Source organism: Phaenicophaeus curvirostris, chromosome 13 (genome assembly GCF_032191515.1).
Source record: "Phaenicophaeus curvirostris isolate KB17595 chromosome 13, BPBGC_Pcur_1.0, whole genome shotgun sequence".
Taxonomy (NCBI): domain Eukaryota; kingdom Metazoa; phylum Chordata; class Aves; order Cuculiformes; family Cuculidae; genus Phaenicophaeus; species Phaenicophaeus curvirostris.
In genome coordinates, this window is record NC_091404.1 from 7,892,282 (window position 1) to 7,914,097 (window position 21,816).

Genomic DNA, 21,816 nt, shown 5'->3' on the forward strand with positions numbered 1-21,816 from the left:
GATTCTCAGCCATCCAGCTCTTTCTGATGCTTGTGGAAGAAGCATTCACACTTCACACAGACAATAGTTAAACCTTGTTTACCTTGTTAGTACCTTGTTTTACCTTTTAAATTTGACCTGAAAGATTGTTTTTGAATATAAATAATGGAAGATAGCTCTTGAACGCTTCTTCATCAAAAAGCTTATAAGCTTAACATGCTCTCCTTCAGTTTTGAGCAAGGTAGTCCAAATCTACATTTAGTGTATAGGCAGGATGACTAATCTCTGTGTTCATATGTTGTTTATGGTGGTGCCGTTTATATATAGCAGCGCTCTGGACACAGAGACACTACTTGGTGTGTGTGAAGCCTGGTGACTTCCACTGTGTCTTGGTGGATCAGAGGGAAGATGTTTCTGTTCTCTCTGCAGGTTTGGTAATTGCTGGCAACTTTCTGACATCTGTCAAAACCAGTCTGACCGTAAAACACTATTTCTTGGTTTTTTCTTCCACCACATCTGATTTCTCGATGCCTTGACCAAGCAGGCTTTGGAATTTTAGCCAGAGTAGCACAGTATTCCTCATGGCTGTGTACTTAGCATGAAGGCTCAGCTACTGTGACTGGAAATCAAATTTAGCAGTACTTGTTTCCTGGCCTGTAGCAGACACGAAGTGTGGTTTAACTGCATTATAAAACCACAGGTGACTAGAAAAAAGGCTACAGGAAATGGCTTGCAGGCTGAATTCTGTGTGACAGCAAATGCCTTCTCTCAGCCAAGAGTGTCTTAACTTCTACCGTTTGTTTTGTTCCATCTGGATCACTCTTATATTTAGGAATGAGGAGAAGATTTGTTCTTAATGAGAGCCTACACTCCCACCCACGCTTCCTGGGGAGAGCAGTGTTCAAACAGTCTTCCAACGGTGCAGTTTTAAGGCCGAGTATCAAAAATACACTTGATATTTCTCCTTCCCCAGAGGAGTCTTTCTGTGGTTCTCTCTCGTGCCTTGTGGGCTCTGTCCACCCATCTGTTCTTCACTGGGGCACTCTTGCTGTGAATCAAACAGAGCCATGAGATACCCAAGTGCTGGGTTTTTGTTTTGATGAAAGCAGTTCAGGAGAGTTGAAATGTGTCATCACAGAATCTCCCTACCTGACAGTCTCCTTTTCTTCTGCTTCAGCTGTTTGTGAATTATTGGGCCTTGGAACGGCCCCCTCAGAAGACAAAACCAGAATCTGGTGGGGAACTCGAGTGCCTTGCTGCTGAACATGCTGAACATGAGCAAGGTGCTCAGTAATTAATAAAGCGCCATATTTGGTGAACATCTTGGCAGGAAGAGTCAGACTAATACACAAAATATGGCTAAGGGGAAACATATTTACACATCTCAGACTGGTAAATATGGTTAATGGCTGGAGTGTATTTGGAGCCTTGTGTTTGGGAAAAAACCTCACACCAGCGAAACAGTAACAAGGCAAGGCAGAGTATTGTGACAGGCTGCAGCAGAAATTGCCATCCTTGGGGGTGTCTTCCTAGCCCTAAATACTAGTGCCACTAACGAGAGGGAAAACCAGTATGCCTGTCCTATAAACCAGCATTCAAGATGTGTGAAAACATGATTCTGAAAGGATAAGTTAAAAATGACACCCTATGAAGCATTGCCTTTTGTCTGTAGGAATTCTCGATGATGTCCCTGGATGGAATTTTCTGTATTTGACTCTAAATATACTGTTGAGGAAAGGCTTTGGTTTAGAGAGGAAAATACCTTTCTGGGGGCTGCAGGAGGGGAACTTTCCAGCACACAAACACACAGTGTTGACACCAACTTTCTGGTTTGTACAATGCCGTTTCTGAGACTGAGCCTCCGTGTGTGGTTTATTTCTGTCTGTTGTACAGGTTTAGAGCCCAGAGTGCCTTGGTATGCTGTGTGGTTACGAGCACCTCAGCTCTGGACACTTTCTCAGTGTTTTTTCCTGGTCAGTTCCTAGCTTTTAAAGACGGGCTCCAAGGGCTGGATGGCAGCGCTTGGAGCTGAAGAAGACCTGCTGCCTTGCATGGTCTGGCCACTTGCCTGTGCCAGCATCTTCCTTGCAGCTTCCTTCAATGATCTGTGATTTTCTGGTGCTAATGGCTGTTTTATGGGTTTGGACAGACTCTGGTTTGCAGTCTGTGATTTTCGTCTTCGTAATAATCTAGCAGATATTGCTGTGTGTGGTAGCTCAGAGGCTGTATTCTCTGCTGTTTCTGTGCTACAGCCCTCGAGCTTTGCAGAGGTGCTGAGTTAGGGTTGTTCTGTTCAGAGGTGTTGGGACAGTTTTCCTGTTTCTAGCCAGTTTCTGTAGTTGCAGCTGTGCACGTGAGTTATGTGTGAGTTACGATTCGCGTTATAGGCTTACAGGAGGAGGCATCATTAATACATTCCTTCGCATAGGGGATTCTTTTTGGTTTTAGTATAAGGTGAGACTTGAGTTGTCTACGTAATTTCTCAAGAAACAAATGGTTTGCTGCCTCTTTATTTCAGCAGCTGTGTTTGGGTATGTGTTTTCCACAGTTTGATATGTTTCTGACAGGGCTACCTTCTAATGTGTGGCAAATGAAATGTTCTGTTTGAGCCGTCTGGATGTGTTTTGGAGAAGAGAGAAGCATGCTAACACGATTTACAGTATATATGTAGATCTCTGCTCGAACTGTGCAGTTGATTCTGCTTGGGTTTCTCAAGGGTTTATACAGGTGTGTTTTGCTTAAAAATGATGCGACTGTTTTGTTGTATTTCAGGGTGAAGGCTGTCGCACTGTCCCGCTTTCCGGACACGTGGGATTTGACAGTTTGCCTGACCAGCTGGTTAATAAGTCAGTTAATCATGGGTTTTGTTTCAACATCCTGTGTGTGGGTGAGTATTTCCATTTTGGGAAGTTTTCTTGTTGAAAAGGGCTTCTCTGCAGCTGGATGTAGCTCGTAGGTGCCAGAGTTAACAAGGTAGCTTTGATTTAAATTTTCCCCACTGTTCTGTCTATTTTCAGTAACAAGATTTACTGGTACCTTGGGAAATCCCTGCTGAGGTTATGCAGTATGGCTTTCTACCAAGCAGTGAGTGATAGAAATAAAATGTCTAAAATACCAAGCTTTTATCTCAATCTTTATTTTCCTAGTATGTTTCAATTTCTTGTCATTAAAGGAAAATAGGTACTCGTGCCAGAGAACTTTTTTCTGAGGTCTTGTTTGGTTAGGTATTGAATTGTAATTATTTAAACAAAATACCAGTCATGCTCCTCTTAAATCATTAAAAGCTATTTTTTTTCCTCCTTTTTGTGCATACTTGAATTAAAATAGTGTCTGGCCAAGCCTTAGCTGGTCAGGCGATTATCCAAGCTGGCATGTGGTGTGGATCTCAGCTGGGGCCTGGCGCTGCGGTCGGACTTGGTGCCTGTCCCTGCTGTGTCTGCCCATTTCCCTGGTCTTCCCCAGGGTTAGGATCCCAAATGATCTTTCCTCAGAGGCACTCCCAGATAATGGAAGTAATATCTTGTATGGCTTTGGTAAGGTATTGTTGTAAGTTGGATAAAGGAATTAGTAATGGGGAATTAATATTTGTCCAGTAGAGTGCTTAATTAGGTATGCGAATGCTATTGCCCTGCCTCTGGGAGCAGGAGGTTACTGTGTGGCTGTGGCTGCCCCAGCTAAGCTGTGGCTGCTGGTGCTCCCAGCAGTGCCTGCGTGACAGAGGGGACAGCTGCCTCTGTGAATCCCTCCTGGGGATTCATCTGAGTTGGTGGTCAGCTCTGCACCACACAAAGCTTGTCTGTCCCCTCCCATGAGAGCCCAACTCATGATACGGGCCAGGTGTTTGTCCAGGACAGGGTTAAGTCTGAGACAAGAGGAGCAGAGCAAGGAGAGGGGAGCAGAGCCCTGTTACATGGAGCTGAGAAGAAAACTTTCCCTGACATTGGCATTCCTGTGAGATGATAAACTTTGCTGACAAGTGGAGGTCACTGTCAGGCTGAGTCGCAGGGTGATTTCCACAGTCCATGAATGTGATATGACCTAGTGAAACTCTTGTTCCAAAGACTCAAGTCTTACAGTGTTTCCTTTCACATTTATTGAGCTGCTGTGTTTTTTTCTGCAAGTTATAGGTGCAGCAGTGGATGCCTCCTGTGGTTATGTGTTCACTTTGTGTGGAGAAGGAATGCCTCTGCTTCCCTCTTCACAGAGCAGAGATGGAATGCATTAATCGTTTGTTCGTCTGAATAACAAGGACTTGCCAAGATCAATGTGCATTAGTTATTAATGTCAGTCTTCTATGAATAGTCTTAACACAGACGTGGTTAGTCTTGAAATAAAGAAACTATACTCTATAAATTTAATAAGCTTCATTAGAAAATAAAGCTTTTCATCTGCAAATCTTGAGTTGAGGTCAGGCTTCAAAATATCTCTTAGGAGTTGTCTAGTGCCTTTGTTAAATTGTGATAGCAAAGTTAAGCTCTTAAACATCTTGGAGAAAGAAAACAAACAGTCCAGGAGTCCGTCTGTCATTGATTATGTTGTGCCTTACTTGTACAGCAGAAATTTGGGGTGAAAACTTGAAAAAACACGGATCAAATGAGAATTGGAGCCAACAAAACAATGAATAGGTGAACTGGTCCCATAGGTCGCTAAGTGTGATAGGAAGGCTCTTCATTGCCCGATGTTTTTCAGTTGTGCGTGGCATCTGTAGAAGGAAAAATTCAATGACATTCATGCTCTGTGCCATATTGGATCCGAGCCACTAATTCCTGCAGCTCCTGGTGGAGGAGCCAAGGAAAGCTTCAGAAATAACTCGTAGCAGCACATCCAGTGTGGAGCAATTTTTAGCTCTTCTCATGCTGAGAGCTGTCTCCCCTCTGAGACTAGAGCCAAAGATAGGGTAAATGAGCAAAACTCTAATAAGAAGTTAGAGGCTATGTATGGTTTCTCTGATATTTTATTCTTCTGCACATCCATTTTCTCCGTAAGCTTCTGTAATAAAATGTTAGTTGCCTCATAGTTCAGTGCAAAAGCTGGAGAGGTGTTTAATAGCTGAGACCTTCTGTGTTGACCCCATTTCTCAGGGAGATGGGAGAAGGAAAGAGGAACGTAAACTTTCTCAGTTTTGGCCAAGGTAGGTTAAAGTTGCATTGGACTAGAATTCCATTATAAGCAGGAGTTTTCCCCTTTCTCTGTCCCAGGATTTGCAGGGCATATGTTCTAAGCAGCCTATTCAGTGCAATGAGAAGTGGCTATTTTGTGGCAGAAATACCACCTCTTTTCCCAGGGGCTGTACCACAACTGCTTGAAGTCTTTTGCTCCAAATGAGCGAGTCCCTTGGCATGCGTGATTTCTCATCGGCTGCAGAAGGAAGGGATGTGCAAAGATTTCCTTGTGTAGAGCTGCCCTCTGCTTTCCAGGAGACAGCTTTCTGTGGGGCAATGAGCTGTGCAGCCTGGAAGTTGCCCAGTGGTTGTTTTTGCAGTCACTGGCGCAACAAGCTGAGGATGAAATAGGATTTCTCCAAACAAAGTGCCACTGGTCTCCTCAGCCTTCCCTTGCCCCTTCACTGCTGGTCCCCTGGGGTGGAGAGTAGTGGCTGGGAACTCCACTGAGGTGTCTTTTGGAGCCCATTTTGCTCCTCTTGCCCCTGCAGCCCAGCCTTTGCCTTGCGGTGGGCGAATCGTGCAGCATCTCTGTGCGCTTGTCAGATGAAAAGAACTATTTTTTGCTCTCTCCGTGAGAGAGATGGCCTTACCAGGCTGAGCTGCCTCAGGGCTTGTCTCAACAAACCTGCTACATTGGATTAGCTCCCATTTCTTCACATGAAAGGGCTGTGCATGCGTACACTTTTCCTTTACTATTGAATTATATGATATCTGGAGCCACGGTTGTTAATCTCGTGAAGGACAGGTGTTGCTCTCTCATGAAAAGGGGCTCCCATGAAAGCTCCTCCACACCTTTGAATAGGAAAATACTCCAAGGGCTCCTCTGTTCTCCCACAGAGTCGATTTAGGATGATATGACTGGGGCCTCTTAAATCCTGAGTGATGCGGAGAAGGGGGCCACTGAGCAGTTGTTTTGTTGTTTCACCTAACATGTACTTGGGAAAAGCAGATTATATTAAAAAAAAAAAAAAAGGCACAGCTTTTGTGGTGTATAATTCAGCTTACTGCTGCAGGGTGCTTTCTGTGGAAGAAATAAGCCCTGAAGGTGCATTCAGAATCAAGATACCTGTTTTGGTTTGGGAAGCTAGGAGCTTCCCAAAGGAAGGAGCGTTTGCTGTGGGCACAGCTTCTTCTGTTCCTCCACCGTAGCTGCTGGCTAGTGTCAGACAGGCATGGTAGTCCCTCCACCTCTCCCCTCATCTCCATCTCACCCAGAACAGTTGTTGGTGGGTAGCTCTCGTGTTGCCCACCTGCACAGCGTGACGTGTGGCTTTGTGGTGCTGATGGCAGGATCTCTCTCTCCTTGTAACACTGGTGCACAGGCTCTGCCCGCAGGAGAGCCCCAGAGAGTGTGAGCCATGTCCTGCCCAGGCAGCACAGTCTGCTCCTGGGCCAGAGGATGTCTGTGAGGTAGCTGAAGGGAGGAGAGTGATGTTTGTCCCAGCTGTGTTTGTGCAAGCATTGCCACTGCTGTCAGTGAGGGATTTGATGGACTGTTTCCATAGAGCACTGGAGGCACCACATGCAGCTCGAGCATGCAGCTCGAGCAGGGAGCCTGTCTCGGGAATCCTGGAGGAGGTGTGAGGACCCCAGCACAGCATCTCTAGCCTGGCAGGCTTCTGGCTGGTGAAGGTGGGTGGTGCCTTCCAGGCACTGGTGTAGGGTTGCTGTGTGTCCAGAGCCTGACTGGTGTGGTGTTTCGTGCTATTTTTTTTTTTTTCACATCTCTGAAAATTGTGAGTCTTGGCAGAAGAAGATCCATCCCATGATGGAAGGCACAACACTACAGCTTTTTGGTAGCTGTCATTGCTTCCTGGTGTGGGACTCTTAACAGTAAAGGTCATCTTCCCTGCCCTGTCCTCCCTACAGGACTTTGTCAGCCCTGCTTCAGGACAGCAGACCACTGCTGAGTTGCATAATCCATAAGTACAGTTTTGGAGATCAAATCACATGTGTGCCTATAAGCCTGACATCAGGAAATAATCTCCCTGCCAGGGACGCCTCTCACTCGGTTTGCGTACACCGCTGCTTTTTCCACAGTAATTCTGCCTCCCTTAATCCCCATTCATCGTTTCTGCTTTTTGGAGAAGATTCCAGCGCTGTCGACTGGAACAAGCATAGACTACTTGTCCTTTTCATCAGACCATCTGTTCCATCTGGACTCCTGTCCTTACAAGAAGCAGTTGGCACCATTTACATTTCCCAGGCAGCAGAAAGTTGCCTCTGTGTGAGGCAGAAACTCCCAGGAGATTCAGAAACCCTCCCTTCTGTTGTTTTGCCCTTCAAAGTAGCACTGCTCCCTAGCTCTGGTCATATTTAATACAGCAAAGCTCTTCTTAATAATCTTCAATCTTTTGCCATCTCCTGTCACTTTGTTGGTGTTAACATCTTGTTTATTTTAGCTGAGGCAGTCACTCCTCTCTCCTCTTCCCTGGCAGGCTTTGATACCGTGCCGCGTTAGTGGGGTCACACAGCTTGGGGACGGGTGCATCTGCTGGCTGAATGTCATTTCTGGTTTGGAGACTTCACGTTTGAGACGCTGCATTAGTGGGTGGATGTTCTGTGTTTTAAACACAGAGCTGTAGGTGTTTGGATGGGCAATTCCAACCTATGGAAAAATGCTTACCAGTTCAGATCTTCCCCTTCCCAAAGGAAAACCTCTGTGTGAATTCAAAGTTGCCTTTGCTGTCCCTCTGTAGGTAGCATGAGATGGAGTATAAAAGCATGTTCTGTCTTAAAAATTTGCCTGCATCTCTTACGCACTTCTCCTAGCCCCTCTGACAGTTGAAGTCACTCCTGCTGGAAACAACACATTAGATTGATTTAAAGTAGGCAATGATTAGCAGGTTCAGGATGTGTTTAAACAGTAGTCTTGGCCTCATGCAGATACTTTGCACTCTAAAGAAGGAGGAAAGCAGAAGTGAGAGGTGGCTTGCAGAGTGTTTTGTCTGCCTGGAATCCACACAACCTCGTGTATCCGCTGCAGAGAGCAGCTCGCTGCCCTGCTTGGTGCTCTGCTCCCTTCTCACCCTGTCCTGTGGCACAGAGGGCTGGGACCTGCCAGGCTGTGGGACAGGGAACCTGGGGCAGTGGCACAAGAGGAGGCTTTGCACGCTGGTGTGTAGGCGATGTTCCTGCACTCCAGGGCTGATGAGCATCCCTGTCCTGAGACGCCTCATCTGGGATCCTGGCATTCGCAGGCAAGCAGCCAGCTTCCCGCTTTGTCCCACCCATCCCTTGGCAGTGGCTCTGGAAATGCTGCAGCCTTCTCAGGCTGTTTAGATTTTTGGGTTTTTTTGTTTTGTTTTGGTTTTTTTTTGCTGCTGTTTTCCTGGAATCCCTGAGAAACGCCTGGCAGGTCGCGGTCTGCTCTTAACTCTCAAAGTCCCCATCCAAACCGTGATGATGCTCTGGTCTGCTGTACTTTGTGCACCTGTATCCCGTTTGGGACAAATAGTGCCCCAAAAGCTCAGACTGTGAGATTCCAGGTCAGTTAAGGGCTTGCTGTGATCAGCCATGAGTCCTCTGGATGGTCCCACTCATACTTCCAGCAACAGACATAACCTTGTATTTTGCTGGATCCCCTTCCCTTCCTCGTGTTGGTGCATTCTGGCTGCAGCGTTGCAGATGTGGCTGATGCATTGATGTAGCACAAGGGATTGCAGCATCGCCAGCTCCTGATGCTGACTCCCTCTTTTATCCTTTGACTGGCAAACAAGGTTGGTGTAAAGAGCAACTGGACTTACAGCTGTTCTGGCCATAGCTGGCATCAGTCAGTGATGGAGCACAAGTTCTTAGCTGGCTCCCAGGTTGCTCTGCAGCTCAAGGTGTCCATTGACTTTCAAATGTTAATGAATCTTGCTGCCTCTGGAAAGACACTTGATATATGATCCTGGCAATCAGCAGCTGCTCAGTTCCCCTAGCAGTGGATATTTGCCCTGCCCTGCCTCCAGAAAAGTCCTTTCTGAGGCCAATAGAGAGGAATTTTTCTGCTTGCAAGCGTGTAGCTTGGAGATTTGGATGAGGGAGGATAGGGAGGAGTTTCCCCTTGTCGAATTGGGTATTTCATGGAAGTTTGGATCTGTTGCAGAGCTCTCAACCTACAAAAATAAGATGATCTTTTCTTCTGAGTAAAGTAGGAAAATTATGAAGTTGTCTTGATTGGGAGCTGAGGGCTCTGAGATGGGGGGAAAAGGCTGCTTCAGCCAGGCACTGTCCCTGTGGTTCCGCTGTGGGCTGGAGGAGCTGCCCTCGCTGCAGGTGGGGTTTGGTCAGATCCCGAAGTTTCAGCAAAAGCCACCTGGGCAGCTTAGAATTTGCTGTTTCCCCAAAATACAGCAGCCCTCACAGGGCAGCAAACCAGACTATGTAGGGGTTTAGCACAAAGTTGGATCCTTTGAGCTCGGAAAGCTGGCTTCCCTGTCAGACTGTGGAAAGAGAGGCTGCCCTTTGCAATGAGTTCACGGAGGGATTTGGTTTGTTCTTCCTGGGATGTATCTACAACAAATTTAAGACTGGTCTCTGGGCTTTGTCAATTCCTTCCAGACAAGGAAGTAGTTCCCTGTTGATAGGTGGAATCCAAACAGCAGTTTGATGCCGCAAATGTTTTGAAGCAGGTTTTAGGGTATTGTGTAGCTTGTGTTAGTCCCTAAGGTATGGAAACCAGATACTCGGGGAAATGTCCCCTCCCAGTCTAGGAGGCTCATCCCCCAACTCAGTCTGTTGTGGGTACAAAAGAACAACTGCATGACTTGCTGTAGGACCAGAACCAGCTCTCAGTGTTTCTGCTCGGAAGGAGGCTATTTCAGTGGCTGCTTATTTAGAGGCATATTGATCTGGAGCATCTTTTTTTTGGATATGGCAATAAGCCCTATTCCCCCTCCCACTTTTTAATGAAGACAGCATCTTCTGTAGTGTCGTCATGGGTTTATGCAGAATCTGAACTGTGCTTTCTCCTTTGCCTTTTCACCTCTTCCTTTTCATTTCTCTTTTCTAATGATATTAAAACAGCCATTAGACTGTGAAATGTAATTTGCCCAGAATACAGACCTCCCATTGTACAGGGCTTTCTGCTTGCCAGACGATCCCTTTGGAGCATGAAGTCTGCTTTCATCTGCTACAATTTCACCCCTGTTAATGTTTGGAAGCTGAAAGGCCAAGCCGTGTTAATATTTGACAGAACATTTCAACTCTGTTTTTCTCCAACAGGGGAAACTGGCCTTGGTAAGTCCACCCTCATGGACACACTTTTCAACACTAAGTTTGAAGGTGACCCATCGTCTCACTCACAGCCCGGGGTCCAGCTGAAATCCAATACCTATGACCTGCAGGAGAGCAACGTCAACCTCAAACTGACTATTGTGAGCACGGTGGGCTTTGGGGATCAGATCAACAAAGAGGACAGGTGAGTGGAGGAGGAGAGAGGCTGTATTGTGACCTGATTTTCTCATAGAGGATCTCTCGCTGTGCCCTAGTTGGGCCAGACTGCATGGTAAAGTTCTCCTCCGTCCTTCTTACAGGTTGTCCTTGGCACCTCTGTGGGATAGGATAGGTAGAAGAGAGGACAAAGGCTGTGGTGTGTCAGCACTGTGCCAGCTATCAAAAAAACATTCCTCATGCTGTCAGAGCTGTCCTGCTGGTGGCCTTCTGCCCAGATTCTTCTGGCGGGGAGAGCAGAGAGCTCCAGGGCATCTGTGTTTGTTTTCTTGTGCTGTGCTGACCACAAACTGCCAACCAAACCACTACTGTGGTCTAGCGACTGCTTGGCTTAACAGCCACTTCTGGCAGGGCTCTTCCATATTGCTAAAGGAAGCGTGATACGTGCAAGGAGAGACCCTGGGGAAGTATTACCAGCAGTTCACGTCCCACCATGGCTGGAGTGTGGTGGTTAAGGGGTTTGTGATTCCACCAGACCATCTCCAAGGTGCATCTTCACAGAGGTATTGCAGATGGGATGTTGCAAGTCTGTTAGATTTTCGTTTTAGTTTTAAGATGCACTGATGTCCTTTACACTGTGAGCCCGACAGGCTCTGTATTTCAGACGGTCTTGCGAGGGAGTTGCCCAGAGCACTGGGCAAAGGGATGGAGATGTCTTCCACCTGCAGGACTCGAGGCTGTGAGAGCAGCAAGCTGGTCACTCCCTGAGTGCACACAAGGGTTACACACTGCTGCGAATGAGTCTGTTATCCTTCCTTTTAAAAGTCTCTCACCCTCACATTTCAAAGCATGAGTCCACTTAGCCTGGAGAGGATGGTGTGTCTGGGCTAAACCACAACACTGTGTTTTGTCAAACAGGCTGCTGGAATCTGATAGAGAATCTGATCTCCTTGTCAGTAGTGCAACATTTAAATTTCCTATGAGTGGGGAGGAAGGGAGATTCAGAGAATTGGTCTTGGGAAGTAAAATCTAACAAGCAGCTTCTTTCTTAAAAGCAAACAAAGGAGCGTTGTCTGTTTACGTCTCTGACTGTGAGATGTATAACTTTTTTTTTTTTTGTTTCACCCAAGCTATAAGCCCATCGTTGAATTCATTGATGCTCAGTTTGAAGCCTATTTGCAAGAAGAACTGAAGATAAAAAGGGTGTTGCACAACTACCATGACACCCGGATCCATGCTTGCTTGTACTTCATTGCTCCAACAGGCCACTCACTGAAATCCCTGGACTTGGTAACAATGAAGAAGCTTGACAGTAAGGTAAACACATTTAACTCTTGCTGGGCAGATTCACCTTGCATGTGGTGGGAAGGCTGCTGCTTTTCCAGGGCACGTCTCACCACCTTGAATATCCCTTATACTCATGGAGGTGACTGGGTTGGCAGATAAATTCTGTATATTTATTGAGTGCATTTCAATTTGTAATGCAGACTTGGAAAATATCGCTGGAGCAAAGCTGAGAACTTCTTACCTATCTCTTCCTTTCTAGGTGAACATCATTCCCATCATTGCCAAATCTGATGCCATTTCCAAGAGTGAGCTGACCAAATTTAAAATTAAAATAACAAGTGAACTGGTCAGTAACGGTGTTCAGATCTACCAGTTCCCAACAGACGATGAGTCAGTGGCGGAGATAAATGGGACAATGAATGTAAGTGACTCGGTGCTTCCTCCTCTTCCAAAACAGTGCTGTCACTGTAGTTGTTGGAGGCCTATATTGGGGTGCTTCTTAAATCAACTTTCTGGGTTTTTTTTTTGTCTTAAAACCAGAGGATGTCACAGGGATTCCATCCTTGTAGTGCCATCCTAGGCTGGCAGAGCCTTGTGGTAGGCTGCTACCTCTCTGGTGGGTTTTTTCTAGTCAGAAAATAGGCTGGTTTTTAACCCAATCTATATCCTAATGCATGTCCGTTGAAGAATGTGTAGGAAAACAGACTGATTGTGAGGCCTGGCTGTATTTAGAAAAATAATCAGATTAAACAAATCTTCAGAACAAGATGCCTGATTTTCCTTGAAGCTGATTTGGTCTTTTTGAGAATTCCACCAAGCATATATTTACAAGTTCAGAGAAAACACTGTCCAAAATTCTTTAGCTCTCTTCTCATCTGGATTTTATTCTTAAGTCAAATCAGAAAAACAAGCTCTCCTTTCAACTCCCTATTGGCTTTTCCATTTTGAATGAATTAGTTTAATTACTGAGGAGAATATTCTCCCAGCACCTGCTAGTTAAATGAAACCACATGCAGCTACATGAGCTGTCCCATGTGGTTGGAGCTGGAACTTTCTTGCTGATTGAAGATGGAAATCACCAGCACTTTCTCCTTGGCAAAGACAGCAGCCAAGCAGTTGGTACCAGTGGAGAAAGTGACTCTGCTGTTGAGGGTAGCCAGGCCCATAGATGGCTGAGGCCCAGGCAGAGCCTATGTGGACATAGCACAGTGTTTCTACTGCTGTCTCGGGTTGCTCCTCTTGCTCCCATCACTTGGTTTTTCCTTTGGAAATCCCCTTACTTCACCCTCACAGAATACAAAGCAAACAAAAAAGCATTAACAGCTGTGGGAGAAGCCAACCATGGGATGCTCTTCATGGACAATCTGAAGAAGCCAACGGGGAGGCCTGAAAGCTCTCACCTAGAAGTGGCAAGATGGGAAGAGGAAAGAAGGGGGCAGGTGTAGTGGACTGTAGAGGAGAGGGTCACCAGAGGGGAGCACGTTGTCTCTAGCAGACATTCACCTGATCCTGTGACCCAGAGGGGGACCAGCTGGCCTGAAACCTCAGGTGCCACAGAGCTGCAATGGCTTTTCCTCTAAATTGTGCTGTGTAATAGCCCTGCAGAGGAGGCTGCAGCCTTTGTAGTGTTTAGTACTTGGGGAATTTCAGAGCTTGCAGCAGTTGGACACAGGTACGGACCAGTGCATCCTGTAGTGACAAACTCGACCTGCAGTAGTTGAAGAGCCCACCCGGAGCCTGGCAGTAGCCAGCTTGTCCCTGCAGTGTGATGCCTCTGGCTCCTCCCAGAGCAGCTGGAGGTGGCATGTGGCCCTCGCTCATCCCTTGGGTCTCTGCTTGCCCTCTCCCCTGTCAGGCTCTCTGACAGTGGATGTACACAGGATGCAGCAAGGACTGTTTGCAGCCAATGGAGAGGCAGTGATGTGATCCACGGGGACCACTGATGATTCTCCTTGACCCAATGTGCAGAAGCGTTTATTGATAATGCTGCTTGTGTATGGCCTGTCTTGAAGGCAAGAAAAGCTACAGCTTGTAGAAAGGAGGCAGTAAATTATTCCTTTGGAGGGTGGCTAGGGGAGCATCCCTCATGTTGCAGTACGGAGGCTGTTCAGTTGAGACAACTTTGTTTACTTCCCGTCCAGCGTTTTTTGTCCCCTGCCCCTAGTGATTAGACAGCCTTCTGCTGAAAATCAGATTCCTTTGTCCTGGAAAACCACTTTCCTTTTTGTGCTACTTGTCCTCTCCCTGTGCAGAGCAGGCACAGCTCTGTGCTGGCCAGTGTCTGTCCAGGCGCTGGCCTGTCAGTGTGATCACAAAGGTGCCTCAGCATGGAGAGTGACCCAGGGGGCCCCGGTGCACAGAGCCTTTGCATGGCCTAGGGTGGCCTCATGCAAGTGACCATCAGCCCCACTTAGAGTGTGTGTCCCATGTGAGAGCTGAGAGGACAAGAAGTAAAAGCTGAAGAGCCCATCTTTATGAGTGCTTGCAGGCAGTTTTGTTCTATTTGTAGTTTGACTGTAGGAGCCACACTCTGAAAGCAGAAAGCATCGTCCCTGAAATTTTTTGCTTGTAGCAGCTGTCATAAACTTGTCTAAGTTTTCAGATAAACTGTGGAATTAAAACTTCACTACCTGCTCTTGAGAGCAGTCCAAGGTCACTGAACTTCCAGATAGCTGGCCTTCTGGGGCCCTTTGACTTGCCCAGAATTCAGCCCATTTCAAAAGCTGTAGCCAAAAAATATCACGGCATAGAAGTCAGCAGAAGGGGTGGGTGCAGGGAGCTGGCAACTTTATTTTTAAGCGCAGAAACCTTGCACTTAACTTCTTTGCAGAATGCAATATAGTTCCCAGGAGCAAGCGGAGGTGGGGAGTGATCTCACTTATTGCACAACAGATAAATGCAGCTAAGTACGATAGCAGCGTCTGGGGGCTTTGCTTGGCTGCCTCATTTTGGGGAATGGGAGGACTATAAGTTGAGGTCTTCTGAGCCTAGAGAGGTGTTGGGAGTGTTTCTGTTGCAAGTTGGCTGAGCTTGCTCTGGGCCAGTCTCTGATTCTCTCTGCAGTAGGCAAAAAGTATCTTCTTCACTAAGAAGTGACTTTTTTATTTCTGAGTTTTTGAAAAGCAAATACCTCTTGTTCTTAGTCAGCCTTCAGGTGCTTGTAAGACCTGCGCTCTGTGGAGCGTGCTTCTCTGCTTGAGGAGCGTAACAAGGCACAGTTGAGCTAGTGGTAGAGCTCTGCTGTCCCTAGGATCCCTTCTCATGGGTGTGATCCCTGGGTTTGGCTTTCTTTCTCGTCTAGCTCTGCAGGCATCTAGCAGTGGTTGTGCACAGCATCAACATCATGAGGATTTTATAAAGCCATTGGCGCTCTTTTGGGTTTCTCAGAACCAGTGTTGATAAAGGAGCGCTGTGGGATTTGGGAGAGGGGGTGCTGAGGATGAGCCCTGACACAGCCGCAGGAAGCCTGAGGCACTAGGAGTGTTAGCACAGGGCAGGCTCAGCACAGCCAGGAAGTGCAGAGTCCTTCCCAGCTCAACCTAGGGCAGATCTTAGGGCACACGTGGACATGGAGGCTGACCCGGTGTGGGGACGTGTTCAGGCCTTCCTCACCAGGGCTGTACCAGGCAGGGAGGAAGGAGCTGTTACTCTGGGGCTGAAAGGGGGACTTCCATCTCATGATCTGAAAGAGCGAGTCGTCTTGTGCTCCAGTGCGAACTGAGGGAGTGGTGGGGGGATAAAATCAAGAAGGCTCCAAGACTTCTTTTATTGCTTCTGTGCCTGTGCAGATGTTCTCCTCAGCCACGGCAAGCCCCTGGGACAGCACCACAGGCAGAGCCGCGCCGCACATTGTCCGAGCTGTCGTTCTCATGCCAGTCTTGCACTGGCTCATCTCACCTGAGACCCTGTGGCTGGGAGGATCAGCCAGGTAGAGGACATAGAGTGGTAGCACTAACAAGGTTTCCAAAGAGGACCCTCCCTTCTCCCACCTTGTCTTGGGCTAGTGGCCAGTGACTAGACTCCCTGAGATTAGTGTGTGCGTAATGACTGCCTTGCTCAGTGGCTGTGCTGGTTTGTGTGTGCTGGCGAGTCAGCTTGAGTTGAGTGAGACTAACGTGGGTATCATTAAATGTGTTCCAGGCCCATTTGCCGTTTGCAGTGATCGGGAGCACGGAGGAGCTGAAAATAGGAAACAAAATGATGAAAGCTCGTCAGTACCCTTGGGGCACAGTGCAGGGTGAGTTGAGCCCTGGGACTTTAATGACAGGAATTGTGACACTTGTGCCAGGAGGCAATGGGCTCTTGGAGGAGCAAGGGCCAACCTAGACTTTAGTATCTCACTGGGAATTACCCTTTGTTAAATGCTTGTGCCAGGCCTATAGTGACAGTTCTGTCTGCTTGAAAGGGCTGTTAAACCCGTGGTGGAGTAGACAGGTGAGGGCTGTGGGAAGAGACCTTTGGTTTTGCCCCTATCTTACTCCTTATTGTGTCTTCTTACAGTGGAGAATGAAGCTCACTGCGACTTTGTGAAGCTGCGGGAGATGCTGATCCGTGTGAACATGGAAGACCTTCGCGAACAGACCCACACGCGCCACTATGAGCTATACCGGCGATGTAAACTGGAAGAGATGGGTTTTAAGGACACCGATCCAGATAGCAAACCCTTCAGGTGGGATCCCTGAAAGAGACAGGAGAGCTGCAGGGAGCCATTGTTGGATGCGCTTTGTGCATGTCTATGTATATGTCTGTGTCCTTGAGAGAGCACGTAAAGAACCAATGCACCAAGAAAACCTGCCAGGTCAGATAAATCCAGTCGTCAGCAAAGGTGCTGGCTGAGGGAGAGAAGGTGAAAACACAGAAAGTGTGTGCAGGATTGACTGTGAAACTGCAAATGCAAGAGTAGAAATGTCTGTGCTGCAGAGATATAGCAGTGTTCTCTGAACTAGGGCTTGTTGCCAGCTATTCCCTTTGAATTGCCCAACATTCAACATACAGGAAGGTGCAATAGCTTACAGATCCCAGAAACTGTTGGATGAAGACGACCATGGGCATAAATGGGTGGGTGAGAGGCAAATATTGTACGGGCAAGCACAATTCGTGGTGATGGCCTGATTTCAGAGGCTCAGGGGAAGCAGGGTTTGTCCTAAGTCACGTCACTGAACTTTCATTTCTTTTTTAGCCTACAAGAAACTTATGAAGCCAAAAGAAATGAGTTTCTGGGGGAACTACAGAAAAAGGAAGAGGCAATGAGGCAAATGTTTGTCCAGAGGGTCAAGGAGAAAGAAGCAGAGCTGAAAGAGGCTGAAAAAGAGGTGAAAACTGCAGTACTTGTCTCTGTGGTTGTGAGTGATGGATCCACTCTCAAGTAGGTAGCTGCTGTGAAAGCAGAGTGTGGTTTAGGCCTTCCTTATCAGGAAGTCTGAAGTTTAACTTGGGCTTATGGCACATTAAGGTGTTCATCCTGTAGGACAAAGCATGATCACAGTGGTTATAGTGTACAACTTAACTGCACCGTGAAAGTGCCAGTCTTGATTCTGATGGAGAGTTGCAGCGTGGCAAAATTCAAGGAGAGAAACGACCTCTGGTTTAGGCTTCATATATCAGAAATATACGCATACAACTTCCTTAGTGTTGTGAAAAATCCATTGATTTGCTGACCTTTAAAGAGGAATAAGGTGGAGACCCTTGGAAATGGATTAATTTTTGTTTACAATTATGCTCTCCCGATCCTCTGTTGTTAGTCTGTGCAATGCTGCATCACTAGAACACTGCCTGGTTTGTAAGCTGTTGTGGAAGGAGACTGTTCCCTCTACTTTGTTTATGCAGTGTCAGCTCAGGGAGCTAGAACTGATGTAGAGACCGGTGCAGACTTGCAGGCTCAGATCTCATGGGATCCTTCCATCCTCCTTTTTTCCTGTGAACAGAATATCTGGTAGTGCTGGGTCCTGCTCACCTCTCTCCTTTCCCTTTAGCTGCATGAAAAGTTTGATCGCCTGAAGAAGTTGCATCAGGATGAAAAAAAGAAGCTAGAGGATAAAAAGAAGTCTCTGGATGATGAAGTAAATGCATTTAAACAAAGGAAGACAGCAGCTGAATTGCTGCAGTCTCAGGCTCAGCAGGCTGGAGGATCGCAGACTCTTAAAAGAGATAAGGAGAGAAAAAAGTAAGTTGCTAACCCAGTGTTATTTGCTTTTTGATAATTGTTCTTCTTAACTATTTTTCTGGGTGTTCATCTTTCTCTCTTAACCTAGCCAGTCCTTATCGGGGGAGGCTTGCAGAGGTTTAATCCCTAGTGAGGCTGGAAGCATTTTACCTTTAGGTGTTACCTCTAACAGCAGGGAGCAGTGCTAACCTCCCTCATTGTTTGCTGGCAGCACAGGAAAGGATGAACTTGTTTTTATTCCCCCTAATTCCCTGCCCCTCCTGTGGTCTGTCAGTGCCTGTAATGAAGTGGAACAGCATTGGCTGCCGAGGCGAGGGTGTGGGGCAGGGTTATCCTGCTGCCTGCAGAGGAGCACGTCCTGTCTCAGGGCCATAGTTTTTAGAGTGAGAAAAAGCTTATACTGTGGAAATTATTCAGGGAGACTAGTAGTCATGAATTCTGGAATATGCAACATGAGGGGACAGGTCGTAGCTCCTTGTTAGTGCTCTCTCCAGCCCTAAATCAGTTTTCTGCCTTCCACAGAAACAGTGAGAGATACTTCATGGCTTTAGTGGGGTTCCCCATGCCAGAGACAGGATCCAGCCCCTTGTCAGGGTCCTGTGACGTGAGCTGTCTGCAGTGCCTGTGCTAATGCTCTGTGGCTGCTCCAGAGCAGCCAACTGCACAGCTGAAACAGTCCTGCTGGTTCAGCGAGGACTGAGCAGTTCCTTTTCTCCTCACTGTGGTAGATTTCCCAAAGCAGAGTGCTGTGCCCCCTTAGCAAGTGCAGGAAGAGCAGTATGCAGATAAACAAGGGTCTGGTTTCTCTACCACTGCCACGTTCCTCTCTGCACATTCCTGGGGCAATTCCAGAGTAAATGTTCCCCTCACCACGCAGTCTTAAGTACATGGAGAAGTGCTGTTAACATGAACAATATGGCACATGCCCAAAGAGCTGACCGGACCGTTTGTCATGGAAAATACCCCGTAACTGTTAAGCTTGGAATCAAATGAGACAGGAGAGGAAAAAACTCAATATCCAGAATGAGATCCTGGTTTAGTCTTTTTAGTTTTCAGCTGGAACTGCTTCAATGTCAGCATTCTTTTACGATGAGCGATTAGTGCTCCTGCCCTTTTCTCGCTTGTCCGTTCCTTTTCCCACTGCTTATTTTGATACGCTCTTTCGAATTGCCTTCAGGGGAGTTTAATATCTTTTCATGCTGTGGTGCCTGAGACTGACTGGGAACAGACTTCTGTCCCCAGCCTGGATTGTGGGTCCTTTCATGCTTAGAGCCCATAGACATCTGCGCACTGAGGACTGCAGAATTCAGCCCTGAGACTGGTCAGGGTCAGGAATGTAGAAAAGGGAGAGGAGGTGCCCTATAGTATGACCATTTAGTTGCTGTGGCCCAAGTCACACTCATATTCCTAGAAGAAGGTCTGATCTCAGAAGAGCTCCCTGACACCAAGTGCATTCATACAGAAAAGCATTGGTACCATCCTTGTCAGTTAAGGATGCAGAAAGGCACAGAAAACTCTGTGAAAGAGATAGGTCAGTGCTAAGACTTGGAAAGATGCTAGGAAGTCTCTCTTCTCTAGGAAAATAGCTTTGTTAGAAACATAGCTGCTTTTTTTATTCTGTAACTTCTTCTGTTGTCCTTAATAATTAATTTCAGTATTTAGATCATAAGTATCTCTTAACAATCCATGAATTTCACAAGCTGTAGCTTAATTGTATTTGTTTACTAGTGGCTGGCAGTACACTCTTTGAAATCACTAATCATGACATGGTTTCTTTTTTTTTTTTGTTGTTACATCATTATCATCATCATTAGCTCTTACATGTGTGCTGTTTTACAGTTAGCTGCTGTTTGCCTGCATGGTGCATGAGGCACATTGTCCTGGTAAGCGTCATTAACTAATATAGACCTCACAGTGGGATCAGTTACAGTTCTTAAAAAACCAGACCCTGTGCAAGTCCAGAAGCCTATAAGTATTGTCTGTGTCTTCCTCTGTTTTCACCCTTACTGTACATGCTCTACCAGTCTCTCTACGTATGCGGTTGTATAAAAAGGATGCAATGAAGTTGGCCTTTAAAGATTCTGCAAAGTAAAATATAGAAAGGCTCAGTATTATGACATGAAACACAATAAAATAAGGATTAGATCCTTTTCCTTTTAAACCTTCCCAACACTTTGTTGGCTCTGTTTTCTTTATTCTATCTCCCTTAGAAATAGAATATATTCTTCAATCACACAGGCCGTGTTGGTACTATGGCAACAATTGCTATGGAGATAAAGTGCTGGTGATAACCCATGAATATATCTTCTCCCCTTCTCCTCTTTCTCTCCCAGCCCTCCAAGTTCTAATGTTAACTTGTGGTTACAGCGCAGGTGAAGGTAGATGCAAGACTAGTTTCTGTCCCGCCCTTCACACACCAGCAGAGAGTAACATCTGCCAGACATGGGTCTTTCCATTGTCCCAGAGCACCAGAGAGTCACCAGACTGTGTTGTGTGTGTATGTTTGAGGGGACATTAAAGAAGCTAATGCCGAAAAACCAAACCAGAATTTCCCTGCTGACCCTTTGTAATTGATTGTCCAAAACCATAAGAGGAGATTGACTGAGCGTTTAGCAGATGATGGAGGCTCTGAGAGATTTTATGATATTCTTAACAGTCAGATGGGTCACCCATGGAATGGATGTTCAGTAGCAGACAGACACAGAAACCCCACTCCTGAAAGCAATGCCAAGTGTGCCTGTGGGTAGGGCAGGGCCAGTGAGAGAAGGCGTCTGTATTCAAGATGTGGCCAGAAAGCCTGCCAGAGCACAATGCCCCTGAATAAGGCCAGCATCCCAGTTTCTGAGGAGTTTTACTAAGGCACAGAGTTCCTGCTGGAGCAGAGCCCCGTCAGTGGCATTAAGCTGTGGGTCTGCTCTGCTCCAGTTGCTGTGACTGTGTCCAGAATTTTTCTGCCCTCATGGAGCAGGGAGGTAAGGCAGCCACATAGTCACAGGCAGCTTGTGGAACAGGTAAGGTTGCCTGAAAGGGTTAACAAACCTCACCATAAGCAAACAGCTGCAGTGCAAGGTGCCAGCATCTATTGTAAAATGAAGACTTATTTAAACAAAGATGTGTAAGAAATGCACCTGCCTGGCAGAAGAGTAGCATCCTCATTAGGTCATTAGTTAACTTGCTAATGACAGTTGTCTGCTTACAGCTAGGTTGAGTGTGTATAATTGAGGCTCTTTAATTTGCTGTTGATTCTCTGGTGAGAGGAAAAAGAAAGCTCCCATGGGAACGTCTTGCTTCTTGACAGAGCAGTGATAGTTATTCTCCAAGGCAAGGGTGACAGCACCCCAGGCTGAAGTGCACAGGTCTCTTGGAGAAGGGACCTGTTGGAACAGCAGCGCTTAACTATAAAACACCCTAAAAACTCACCCTCAAGCCCACCCTTCCCTGCAGACAAAGCTAGGATTTACTTTCTCTCCAGGATACAGTCCAAACTAACTTATGGTGTACCCTTAAATAGGGAAAAACTGATTCCAGCATCATTCCCTCTTAGCTCCACTAAGGGAAATTGGAAAGCAAGGAAACATTACACTGTCAGTGAGAGCATTTGAATTTTATTTCAATGGGAAGTTCCACTTAACAGAAGAGCTTCAGAAGGATCTTGCACTGACTTGTACTAGAGCTTGCGGGCGTCTTGAGCAGTCCTGTTGAGTGAATGTCCCTGCTGCCAACAGTAACTGCAAAACAATGCAAAGAACAATTCTCTGCTTATCAGGCTCCAAATGTGGAAAAATAACCTCAAAGGATAACAGTGTTCATTCTGGTGCTGAGTACGAAGGCACAGCTGAAGTGCAG

The 21,816-nt window shown here is 46.6% G+C and overlaps 1 protein-coding gene across 5 annotated transcripts in view; it reads left to right on the forward strand.

Annotated features, from left to right (window-relative positions):
• Nucleotides 1-21,816, forward strand: part of SEPTIN6 (septin 6) — a 29,089-nt gene that overhangs the window by 3,742 nt on the left and 3,531 nt on the right. For 3 of the 5 annotated variants that reach the window (XM_069868005.1, XM_069868003.1, XM_069868004.1), the window contains exons 2-9: nt 2,752-2,866; nt 10,353-10,548; nt 11,651-11,837; nt 12,067-12,228; nt 15,948-16,044; nt 16,308-16,476; nt 16,987-17,119; nt 17,780-17,970. In XM_069868005.1, coding sequence (XP_069724106.1) covers nt 2,752-2,866; nt 10,353-10,548; nt 11,651-11,837; nt 12,067-12,228; nt 15,948-16,044; nt 16,308-16,476; nt 16,987-17,119; nt 17,780-17,970 — 1,250 coding nt within the window. Of the gene's footprint in view, nt 1-2,751; nt 2,867-10,352; nt 10,549-11,650; nt 11,838-12,066; nt 12,229-15,947; nt 16,045-16,307; nt 16,477-16,986; nt 17,120-17,779; nt 17,971-19,784; nt 19,854-21,816 lie in introns of all 5 variants that reach the window. The other 2 variants (XM_069868002.1, XM_069868006.1) reach the window with 2 other exon arrangements.